Source organism: Octopus sinensis, linkage group LG4, assembly GCF_006345805.1.
Source record: "Octopus sinensis linkage group LG4, ASM634580v1, whole genome shotgun sequence".
NCBI classification, from domain to species: Eukaryota; Metazoa; Mollusca; class Cephalopoda; order Octopoda; family Octopodidae; genus Octopus; species Octopus sinensis.
The window spans coordinates 17,023,739-17,036,834 of NC_043000.1; the positions used below are offsets into that span (position 1 = coordinate 17,023,739).

Sequence of the window (13,096 nt, forward strand, 5' to 3'; positions counted from 1 at the left end):
TACCAAACCGATAATTAAGTTACAGGGATGTAAACACACTTGTCAAATGATGGGGGAGGAGGTAAACACACACACACACATACATACACACACACACACACACACATATATATATATATAATAGGCTTCTTTCAGTTTCTGTCTACCAAATCCACTCACAAGGCTTTGGTCGGCCCAAGGCTATAGAAGAAGATATTTGCCTAAGGTGCCATACAGTGGGACTGAACCCAGGACCATATGGTTGAGAAGCAAGCTATTTACCACACAATCATGCCTGTATGTTTGTATAATGTCTTCCTCTCCCTCTTTCTCAATCTGTTTGTATATCTATCTCTCTGCATGCATTTGTGTGTGTGTGTGTTTGCACGTGCATACGTGTTTCTCTCCAGCACCAAAATGTGCTGTCACCAAAACAGGTCAAATGTCCAGTCAGCCATGTCAAATCACCAGTGTCCAAACAGCCATTCCCCAATCTTTCCATTCTGTGTCATCAGCAAGAATCTCAGAAATCCAGGAGGAGGGAATAACTGATGATATCGGCCATAGTGGCGCAGGAGTGGCTGTGTGGTAAGTAGCTTGCCTACCAACCACATGGTTCTGAGTTCAGTCCCACTGCGTGGCATCTTGGGCAAGTGTCTTCTGCTATAGCCTCGGGCCGACCAATGCCTTGTGAGTGGATTTCGTAGACGGAAACTGAAAGAAGCCTGTCGTATATATGTATGTATGTGTATGTATATGTTTGTGTGTCTGTGTGTGTCCCCTAGCATTGCTTGACAACCGACGCTGGTGTGTTTACGTCCCCGTCACTTAGCGGTTCGGCAAAAGAGACCGATAGAAAAAGTACTGGGCTTACAAAGAATAAGTCCCGGGGTCGTTTCGCTCGACTAAAGGCGGTGCTCCAGCATGGCCGCAGTCAAATGACTGAAACCAGTAAAAGAGTAAAAGAGTAATAGTATTTGGCTGATTCTTATTTTATCAACCGTGGTAGAACAAAAGGCAAAGCTGTCTCGGTGGGAATTTGAACACAGATTATGACGGTCTGAAACAAACAAACACCACAAGGTATTTTGCCTGATGCTCAAATGATTCTGTCCTAGATGAGTTCTAACATTAAACATGAAGGACAAAAACATTAGAGGCACATAAAGTTAATAGGCTTAATTCCTCACCTGTTTTAAAACTGCCACCTAGCTGATGGGTAATTGGTTAAACTGACCCCAGTATATAACTGTTACTTATTTCACTTAATCTCCCACCTGCCAGAGGCAAAGTCAACACCTGTAGGATAGAAACTCAGAATGCATAATTGTAGGGCTGAATATTGGTTTAAAATTTTGGCACAAGGTCAGTAATTTCAAGGGAGTGGGGTAAGATGATTACATCAATTTCAGAGTTTAACTAGTACTTATTTTATCGATGCTGAAAGGCTAAGTCAACCTCGGCAGAATCTGAACTCAGAACATAAAAATGGCTGAAAAGCTGCTAAGCATTTTACCTGGTGTGCTAACGATCCTTCCAGCTCACTGCCTTTTATTGGACTGACTCATCATCGTTCATCATCATTTAACGTCCACTTTCCATGCTAGCATGGGTTGGACGATTTTGACTGAGGGCTAGTGAACCAGATGGCTGCACCAGGCTCCAATCTTGATCTGGCAGAGTTTCTACAGCTGGATACCCTTCCTAACGCCTACTACTCTGAGAGTGTAGTGGGTGCTTTTTACGTGCCACTGGCACGGGGGCCAGTCAGGCGGTACTGGCAATGACCTCACTCAAATCTATTGCCAAGAATGTAATACAACACTTCTGTTTGGCATTCTATGCTCAAAAGTTTTCAAATTTACTTTTTACCATTCAAAGGTTGATAACATACAGTATCAGTCAAACACAGCAATCAGTCTAACTCTCTGTATTTTCCACCCTAAATTGGTAGCTTTGTGGCTATATAAGAAATAATTATTACCATTATTAATAGCAGTCAGTCAGTAGAATTCGTAGGATGGCAGACAAAATGCTTTAACCCTATAACCGTGAAATTAAATTTCATAGTTATTCCAGTAATGATGTTAAATACCTACCAAAAAAATAGAACTGGTTTTTTTCTGCAAGTCACGTTGCCTCAATAAACTATCTCAAGGAAGATTAGTTTCAAGCATGACATTCAACTAAAGGTAGATTAGTATATAAGAAAACTGCTTTCGGCAGTTAACAGAATGAAATTTTAAGTGGGTATATCTGACTTTTGTGGTGAAAATTTAAACCTATGTTATGACCAACACTATACTGTGAGATAACCTATTTCTTTACTATCCGCAAGGGGCTAAACACAGAAGAGACAAACAAGGACAGACAGATGGATTAAGTCGATTATATCGACCCCAGTGCATAACTGGTACTTAATTTATCAACCCTGAAAGGATGAAAGGCAAAGTCGACCTCGGCGGAATTTGAACTCAGAACATAGCGGCAGACGAAATACCGCTAAGCCTTTCGCCCAGTGTGCTAACATTTCTGAGAGATTGCCACCTTATACTGTGAGATAACCAATATAAAACTGTGATGTGACCAACAATAAGATATTTCATGGACTTTTTAAAGATGCAACATGACCAATGTAGCTATGACAGATTACTGAAATATTTAACTGTGAAATTAAACTTCATGGATATTCCAGTAATGGCGTTCAAGTATATACATAAGAAAAAAAATGGAATTCGTATTTTCTGCAAGTCATGTTGTCTCATTAAACCTGACATATCTCAACAAGAGATAGTTTCAAACAAGACATTCCTCAACAAAAGATGGATTGGTAAATAAAACTGCTTTCCATAGTTAAGGCTAATGAAATTTTGAGGGCATAAATTTGATTTTCATAGTAAAAGGGGTTAATCCTTCTGATATCAACCCGCTTCAGATTACCTTTGATTCTAGGATACAATTTTCCTGTTTAAAAGTGATCTAAATTTCATATCAATTTATGTTCCAAACACCAGCTTAACAATGACAATGTCTCTATATTAAATTTTACATTATTTTCAAAATTAATTGAAACATAGGCAAACAGATGGGTAAAATAACTTAGTTATCATTCAGCTAATGTTAGGAACATAAATTGTGACTAAAGGTTTGGTAGAAGATTTTAATTCAAAACTTATGAAAACAAGACATTTGTATTCAGAGCCGGTTTCAGCCAGGTTGGTAACGAAAGGGTTAAGGTAAATTATTATCTATCTTTTATATTCTCAGTTCAAATCTTGCAGAGTTTGTCTTTCATCCATCAAAGATTGGTGAAAGTACCAGTCAAGTTTTGAGATTCATTAAATTGACTTCAGCCTTTCTACCAATAATTTCAGCCAAGTGCATATCTCAGAAATTGAGATATCCAAGGACCAGGCGGTGTGTTAAACTAGGTAATGAGTTAAATCTACCACTCAACAACTCAGAACACAAAGCGTCTCAACATATACTACAAATTATCATGTCTGACATGCTAGCAATTTTGCAGATCCAACACTCTAAACTGGTACTTTATTTTATCAACCCACAAAAGGATAAATGGCAAAGCTAATCTCAGCAGGATTTGAACTGAGCCTAAGTGAACAGTGCAAAGCATTTGTACTAATCCCTAATGACATTGTTGATTTGCTGCCTATTGTTAATGTTTAGCCCCAGGTAAGAGCTGACCTAGTAAACATGCTAAAAAAGGATTCTAACTATAACCATTCCACTGTATTTTCATACATAGTGTACCAAGGACTACATCATCAAGTGACTTCCTCTTATTAAAATGACATGGTATGATTTGAGTGAGACTGGACTGCTATTTTAGATAGACAGAAAGATCAGGTAGATTATCCTTCATTGGCTTGGTATTGTCACTGGTCTTGTTATTTCTCTATTTGCCACAAGGACAACAAAAAGATAAACATTACAATACAGTGCAAAACCAGAGAAAGGAAGCTAAGAGAATGTGACAAAGATGCATGGCATACGGATATACATCTCTCCGTGTGTGTATATACATACATACGCACACAGGTTCAGGCATGGCTGTGTGATAAGAAGTTTGCTTCTCAACCACATAGTTCCGAGTTCAGTTCCACTACATGGCACCTTGTGCAAGTGTCTTCTACTATAGGCTTGGGTCAAACAAAGCCTTGAGAGTGGATCTGATACATGGAAACTGAAAGAAGCTCATCACACACACACACGTGGGTGGGTGTGTTTGTCCCCCACCACCACTTAACAACTGGTGTTGGTTTGTTTACAACCACAGTTTGGCAAAAGAGACTGAAGACTTAAAAAAGGTACTGAGGTTGAAATTCGTTCAAAAGATTTAGGGTTGTACCCCAGCATGGCCATAGTCTAATCACTGAAACAAAAAGATATATAATAATAATAAGGCTCTCACTCGCTCAATAAAGTCAAGGGGACAACCACTCATACATCAAGATACTTCAAATCCCTAAATATCCCTTGCTTTCTTTCTCCACATTCTCTACACCCCTTCATGCCGATGAATACTTAAGTGAGGAGGCCACTACCTGTATCGAGACAACTGCTTCAGTTACCTTTCATATAATTTATCAAGGGGCAAAAATTTTAATGACAATTTCTTACATGAAAACACATGGGTTATTGTGTGTGTGTGTGTGTTCTTTTATTTCTTTCAGTCATTTGACTGTGGCCATGCTGGAACACTGCCTTTAGTCAAGCAAATCAACCCCAGGACTTATTCTTTGTAAGCCTAGTACTTATTCTATCAGTCTTTTTTGCCAAACCACTAAGTTACAGGGATGTAAACACACCAGCATCGGTTGTCAAGTGATGTTGTGGGGACAAACACAGACACATAAACATACATTATATATATACTTGACAGGCTTCTTTCAGTTCCTGTCTATCAAATCTACTCACAAGGCTTTGGTCGGCCTGAGGCTATAGAAGAAGACACTTGCCCATGGTGCCACACAGTGGGACTGAACCCAGAACCATGTAGTTGGTAAGCAAGCTACCTTACCACACACCCACTCCTGTGCCTGTGTGTGTGTGTCTGTATATATATAGGGTATATATATAGTTAATCCAAACATGAACAAGCAAGAAAAAACAACAACGTGAGGACGTGGAACAAGTACAGTGTTATTGGACACTCAGGAAAAAAAAGAAAGTGGATTTCACGTTTTGAGCCGAGCTCTTCATCAGAAATATAGAAAAAGTCCAAAGATGGGAAGACAGAGAAAGAAAATCACCAACCACACACACACACATATATATATATATAAATTATAATAAAAGTAGAGTGTGTTTCTTTACCTTCATGTAGAAGTTAAGATAATCTGCAGTGCCACCTTACATGTAAAAGTTTCCTAGCTGAACTGGCGAGAAAGTGGTCTACTGGAGTGGAAAGAGAGAGAGGGAGGAAGGGAGAGCGGGGACTACAGGAAAGTGGTGAGAGACAGATAAGGAGGGGAAGAGGAGAGAGAGAAACAAAGTTTTACAGCAGAGGTTAGAAAGGAAAAGTTAAAGATAAGAGCAGAGGAGAAGAGGGAGGGGGGTGAATCTGAGAGAATGATCTCAAGGAAAGGGAGAAAGGGAGAGGAAATGTGATCAGAGAGAGAGAAGTAAAAAGAAAAGAACAAATGGTGGAGTGGAGGGAGAGAGGGGAGGGGAGATAGGGGAGGGAGAGAGGAGGAGGAGGGAGAGAGAGAACAGCTTGTGATAGAGAAATAATAACTGTCATATAAACCTTATAGACACATTATCTATCTATCCATCTATCTACCTATCCATCCATCTATCTATCTATCTATCTATCTACCTGTCTGTCTGTCTGTCTATCTTTCTATCTATCTATCCATCTATCTACCTACCTATCCACATACAGACAGGCACACAGAAGCACACATACCCAGAAAGTAATAGTGATCAAGTGTCATGGTGTCCATGAATTAATCATCACATAGGTATGTTCATTGCCACCACCAACATCACCTCTCCAACTGCCACCATCTTCTCCACCCCCACCCTACACCCTGAACAGATATTGACAAATCATGCCCGGCAGGCATGATCCCGGGTATTATAAATAGACCTGTCCTCTCTCTCCATACGTAGTTATTAGGAGCCCCACACTCTCTGCTTCCCACTGCCAAAAGACACACACACACAGCACCCTCTCTGAATGATATTAACATCTGACCTGTGGAATTTTCAGACCATTCGGGAAGTTAGAAGCAACAGACATTGATCACAACTAGTAATTTCACAGCTCGCTGACAGAGATCACACACACACACACACACATTGTGCCAAGTGAAGAAGTTCGCTTGGCAACCACGTGGTTTCTAGTCCAGCCCTACTGAGTGGTACCTTGGGCAAGTATCTTCGACTATAGTCCCAGGCCAACCAATGCTTTGTGAGCGAAGCTAGAAGACAGAAGCTCTGAGGAGGCCCATTGTGTGTGTATGTGCGTGTGTGTGTGTGCGCGCGCACGTGCATGTGTGTGTGTGTGTAATTATGCACATGTCATTGCATTTGTACCCCTATCTGTCATCACCAGGCGGCGAACTGGCAGAAACGTTAGCACGCCGGGCGAAATGCAGAGCCGTATTTCGTCTGCCATTACGTTCTGGGTTCAAATTCCGCCGAGGTCGACTTTGCCTTTCATCCTTTCGGGGTCGATAAATTAAGTACCAGTTTACGCACTGGAGTCGATGTAATCGACTTAATCCCTTTGTCTGTCCTTGTTTGTCCCCTCTGTGTTTAGCCCCTTGTGGGTAGTAAAGAAATATATCTGTCATCACCACTGCGTAACAAGTGGTGTTTGTTTATGCCTGAAACTTAGCAGTTCAGCAAAAAAAACAGAAGTACCAAACTTAAGTATTGGGGTTGATTTATTTGACTAAACCAAGTGGTTCTCAACCGGGATCCATATTACCCCCAAGGACCCACAGAAGATTTTTGAGGTCCACACAACAAAATAGTAAATTGGGGATCCACAATAGTATTTTAAGGGTCCCTGAAAAAAATTTTGCTTTAGATCTATGTATTGGTATGTATTGCAAGAAACAACAAAGTTTCTTTCTTTAACATTTTTACAAAGTTCAACCTACATAAGTTAATGTGTGAAAAACCAAATAGGAATTTTGAAAGAAGTTCCTATAAAATTAGTTATTAAACATAAATGGCAATGGGGTCCACCAGAATAAAATAGTAACCAAAGGGGTCCATAGATAAAAAATGGTCGAGAAGCTCTGGACTAAACCATTCAAGTAAGTGCCTCTATAAGTAACAAGTAACTGAAACAAGAAAAGATTATATATACGCCTGGCCTCGTGTCGGTGGCACGTAAAAGCACCATCCGTTCGTGGCCGTTTGCCAGCTCCGTCTGGCACCTGTGCAGGTGGCACGTAAAAAGCACCCACTACACACACGGAGTGGTTGGCGTTAGGAAGGGCATCCAGCCATAGAAACACTGCCAGATCTGACTGGGCCTGATGCGGCCTTCCGGCTTCACAGACCCCAGTTGAACCGTCCAACCCATGCTAACATGGAAAACGGACGCTAAATGATGATGATGATGATGAATCTTAGTGGTTCAGTAAAAAAAACAGAAGTACCAAACTTAAGTATTGGGGTTGATTTATTTGACTAAACCAAGTGGTTCTCAACCGGGATCCATATTACCCCCAAGGACCCACAGAAGATTTTTGAGGGTCCACACAAAGGACATCCAGCTTTAAAATAATGTCTCATTTACATGTATTCTTCTAACCTATGCTAGCATAGTAAAACAAACATAAAATGAATGAGTTTATATTTGGTCTCTGTATATGTCTTGCATAAGATATTTTGGTGCATGTCTGGCACAAGAAGTTTTGATCATCTGCAAGGAAGTTTGTATTATTAGTAAACCAAAGAAAATGCTTAGTGACTTTTCTTTTGGCTGCTCAATGTTGAGACTGACTTTGTCTTCCATTTTTAGGGGTCGATAAAATAAAGTAGTGGGGTTGATGTAACTGAGTTGCCCCCTCCCCTCAATATTTCTCGCATTGTGCCAAAATTAGAAAGAATTATTAACAGTGACAGTAAGTAGGTTATTAATGTACGAGCGGAAGGGTATGGGAGATATAAGCGAATCTTAGAATATACCAGAATTAATAGAACATGGATTGGAGAGAACCCATCAAGCACATGCTCTGATGGAACAGTTTTACAAGAAACTTCCAATCTAAGCGCTTAACTTTCCTTGGAAATTTTCATGTTGAATACAGTCAAAGTAACGACACTGTTTTGACCAAGTTCACAACATACAATTTTCAGAGTTATATCCAAAGCTCCTGCAGATTTTCTCCTCTTCAAGTCACTGCAAACAAAAGGTGTTTAACACGCAGATTGGAACCTGGTGCAGCCGCTGGCTCTCCAGACCTCAGTCAAACCATCCAACCCATGCCAGCATGGAAAATGGACATTAATCGATGATGATGATGATGTTACTGCCATGAATTTGACAAAGTAAATCCATCAAAAGACCCAATATTCACTGGTGACCCCAGGCAAGATAACTGCATTAACTATATATATCATATTCATTCTCCTCTTAGTCTCATCTGAGAGAGATCCTAAACAGAAGGAATAATACCCTTCTTTGTATATACCAACAACAACAACAATTAAATACAAAAAGAAGTACCACTCACACAATAACAGGAGGAGGTGTTAATCATAAGTCAGACAAACCCAATGCAGATTTTATTAAAGGAAATTCCTTACACTAAAAGTTAGCCCTTTTAGCACCAACCTGCCTAAGACTACCCCAAGTTCTAGAATACAAATTTCTTATTTTAACCCTTTAATATTTAAACTGGCCGTATCCGGCCAAAATAGCTAATCTGTTTTATGTTCAAACTGACCAGATCCAGGCCCTCACACCTACCCTACAATGTTATTCTACATTAAGTAATTACACCATCAAGATCTTGAAGATATGAGATAATGCATGATTAATTCAAATCAATGGGAATCAATAAGCATTATGTTTGATAGAATAATCTGAACACTAAAGGGTTAAAGCAATCTAAATTAAAAAGCTTACATCAAAATTCTATATTTATGTGCTGAACACAATAATGTCAGTAATTTCAATAGATTTTTCATTGTTTTCAAAATTAATTGAAACAAAGGTAGTATGTTTCAACAGAATAGCATAAGCAATGTGAGGTTGATCAAACTAAACACAAAGTACAATAATGGTTAATAGTTACACATACAACAGACTTCTGCAGGTTTCACCTACCAAATTCCACTTACAAAGTATAGGTGAGTCTAAGGCTATGTATGATAGGTTTTGAGTAGTGGGATCGAACCCAGAACTACATGGTTGCAAAGCAAACTTCCTAACCACAGAGCCATGCTTGTGTCAAACAGGTGTAATATACTTTTTACTTGTACTTGTGACGATGTTCACCATAAAGTCTAACCCCTCCTCAAAGTGGTAGGCTGGTGTAAACGGGCAGTGTCAGAGCTATGCCATCAGGAACTTCGGTTCCTGGTAGGGCCACTCAAGATGGATTGGTCTGGCACCGAGCGGTATTAGGCGGCGAGCTGGCAGAAACGTTAGCATGCCAGGCGAAATGCTTAGCGGTATTTCGTCTGCGTTACGTTGTGAGTTCAAATTCCGCCGAGGTCGACTTTGCCTTTCATCTTTCGGGGTCGATAAATTAAGTACCAGTTACGCACTGGGGTCGATGTAATCGACTTAATACCTATGTCTGTCCTTGTTTGTCCTCTCTGTGTTTAGCTCCTTGTGGGTAATAAAGAAATAGGTATTAGGGCCACAGCCTGGCTAACGGGGCTGAGGTGAAAATTCCAAGAGGCGCCTGATTGGCAACCGGCGGCTTCAAGGTCGTTCTGTCCCTGCATCTGTGGAGACTATACAGCAAACAGGGCGTCCCGTCACTCAGGATATGCATGTGGGATGTCGGGGACCGCTTGTGAATTCAATATTCCCACGAAACTTCCTCTATGAATCCTACTACTACCACAGCAAGGTGTAACATAGACAATGAATGACAAACATTTGGTAAGTCAACTGTGTACAGCTGATACATAAACATTTAATAGATACATTTGATATATAAAAGGTATTTTATATATTGGAGGCACAATGGCCCAGTGGTTAGGGCAGCAGAATCGTGGTCGTAGGATCGCGGTTTCGATTCCCAGACCGGGCGTTGTGAGTGTTTATTGAACGAAAACACCTAAAGCTCCAATAGGCTCCGGCAGGGGGTGGTGGTGAACCCTGCTGTACTCTTTCACCACAACTTTCTCTCACTCTTACTTCCTGTTTCTGTTGTACCTGTATTTCAAGGGGCCGACCTTGTCACTCTCTGTGTCATGCTGAATATCCCCGAGAACTACGTTAAGGGTACTCGTGTCTGTGGAGTGCTCAGCCACTTACACGTTAATTTCACGAGCAGGCTGTTCCGTTGATCGGATCAACCGGAACCCTCGTCGTCGTAACCGACGGAATGCTTCCATTTTATATATAGTGTGCAACTTATATACACATCTAATTTGGCTAACTTTGTGCAATAGATATACACAACATGTCCTAATTAGGAAAACTGAACAACTAAAGTACAGCTATTGTATTTGAACTTAGTCATTACAACTGAGATTTCAACAATTAGCCTCATATCAGGATATGGTATTCACTGAGGTATGACTGACATAAAATTACCTTTCTCCAGAGGTAATTTGCTGTCAGTAACAGGAAGGTGATAGTAAGTCAACCAATGATTTCTTTTCAGACATTTTGAATTCAGCTCTTGCTTAAGTTGACTTAGTTTTTCGTCTGTCTATGACTGAGAAAAAAATTAAGCCCCAATGAGATTGATATAATCAACTTTTAAACTTTAACAAAATTTATATTCTTGCATCATTGTTAGAAATATTTTGTTGTATATGTTCTGGCTCATTATATTATAAGTTCAAATCCAACCTCTAACATTGATAAAGTACCAGTCAAGTACTAAATTCAATATAATTGACTAACCCCTTTTCCAACTGACTTCTGCTCTTGTGCCTATGGAGTGGGCAGCGATCAGTTGATCTGTAACAATATCAGATAAGAGGGTTCAAATCATGCGAAAGTCAACTTGGCATTTCATCCTCCTTGAGTTGACAAAATAGAGTATTGATCACATACTACCACTCCCCTAAATTTCAAACCTTGTTAGAAGAATTACTACTACTCCTACAAGGGTAGATTAAAGTGAAGAGTAGAGCAATGAATTACATGCCACAATTACACCCCAGTTCCTATTTAAGTTGACTTTCACCTTTTATCCTTCTAAAATTGATAAAATAAGTTCTTGTCAAGTACTCTGATTTTATTAAAACAGAGACTCACTGCTGAGAGAGAGAGAGAAACTGATAATTGATACTTATACAGATAAATAATGAAATTTTGTCAACAGTCGATGCTTCTTGCAATATCTTCATATTATGATATGCAGAAATAAGTTCTTGCATTATGATGCCAACAGATAAAGACTCTGGAGAGAGAATCAACAGCCTTTATTGCTAGGAACGAATGTAATACATAAGTACGTCCATATCTATCCTTAGTGATTATATCTAAAGTATAACCTGCTAAATATCGTGCTACAGAGTAGTTGGACAGACATGAAATATTACACAAAATAACAGGTGGATAGTACTGAATAGCTGCAAAGAGGAGTGGTATTAAGCAATGAAAGGAACAAATCAACGTGATATTATGTGACAAAACAGGATATTTGTAGAAGTCACTTGCCCAGGGTTTTATACAGTGAGACTGAATCCAGAACCACCTGGTCACGAAACAAGCTTCTTACCACACAGTGAAGCCTGCAACCTATATATATATATATATATATATATATATATATATATATATATATATATATATATATATATATATACACATACATACATACAATGGTTGTATACTGTCAATCTAACACAAACGTGACAGCGGTGGTGTACCCCCCCTACTGTCACGTTTGTGTTAGATTGACAGTATACAACCATTCTATCACCCCACCACCGTACATGTCTCTACGAGAGATTTAGAAATTTAGTATTTCTGATTTTGATAATCAGTGAATAGACTTCACTGAAATTTAGATATATACATTACGAGTCGAGGCAAATGTCAACAGCTGACCGGTGTCTGCTAGTCTAGGCCGACGAAGGACAATCATCCTGAAACACGTGTCCCTAGATGCAGCCCGGGCAGCTGGGGATATTTGTCTCCCCTTCGTAAATGTATATAAAGACACAGGAAATATGTGTCAAAGCCATCAGGAGGCGTAGATGCTTCCTAGGGCTAAACAGCGGTGGTGTACCCCGCCTACTGTCATGTTTGTGTTAGATTGACAGTATACAACCATTCTATCGCCCCACCACCGTACATGTCTCTATGAGAGATTTAGAAATTTAGTATATATATATATTATATATATATATATATATATCGTCAGTGATTCATAAATTCAAAAGAAAAGTACACTAAGTTACAGAGCAGCAGAGTATTTAGAGAAAGATAGTTATGGCTATTTCATAGGGTCACCCAGAGTTTGCATTCATAAAGCGTAGCTTTATATATATCTTGTTAGACCCTAATGACCGGTGGACTAAAACCTCCCACTGGACATTAGGGTCTGATAAGACATGTAAAGCTAAGCGGTTTATTGATGCAAAACCCAGGGTAACCCGATGAAACAGCCACAACTATCTTCTAAATAAAATATATAATATATAAAATATAAAATAGATATATGCATACATACATATATGTACATACCTACGTATGTATACATATATTTATATTATTTATACTATTATATGATCAAACGCCATGCATCCTTTTCCAAGTATATATATATATATTTATAAATGAGGGTGAAAAATTTGATATTAATTTAATAATACCATCAATTTAACACCAAGTGGCTTAGCACATAAAAAGCATGGGTAAAAATACAAATTTATACATAAATATTAGAGAGTGACCACTATGTGGTTAACTCTAGTGCTAAAAATAGCT

General features: G+C 39.2%; 1 protein-coding gene across 3 annotated transcripts in view; it reads right to left on the reverse strand.

Moving 5' to 3' along the window:
• The window catches only part of LOC115210251 (titin), a 626,493-nt gene that overhangs the window by 464,878 nt on the left and 148,519 nt on the right, over positions 1-13,096 (reverse strand). Inside the window, exon 1 of one of the 3 annotated variants that reach the window (XM_036501837.1) lies at positions 5,317-5,407. The exons of the other annotated variants lie outside the window; for them this stretch is intronic. Within the exon in view, the coding sequence (XP_036357730.1) occupies positions 5,317-5,322 (6 nt within the window). The 5' untranslated portion in view covers positions 5,323-5,407. Of the gene's footprint in view, positions 1-5,316; positions 5,408-13,096 lie in introns of those variants that run through there. 3 annotated transcript variants of the gene reach the window in all.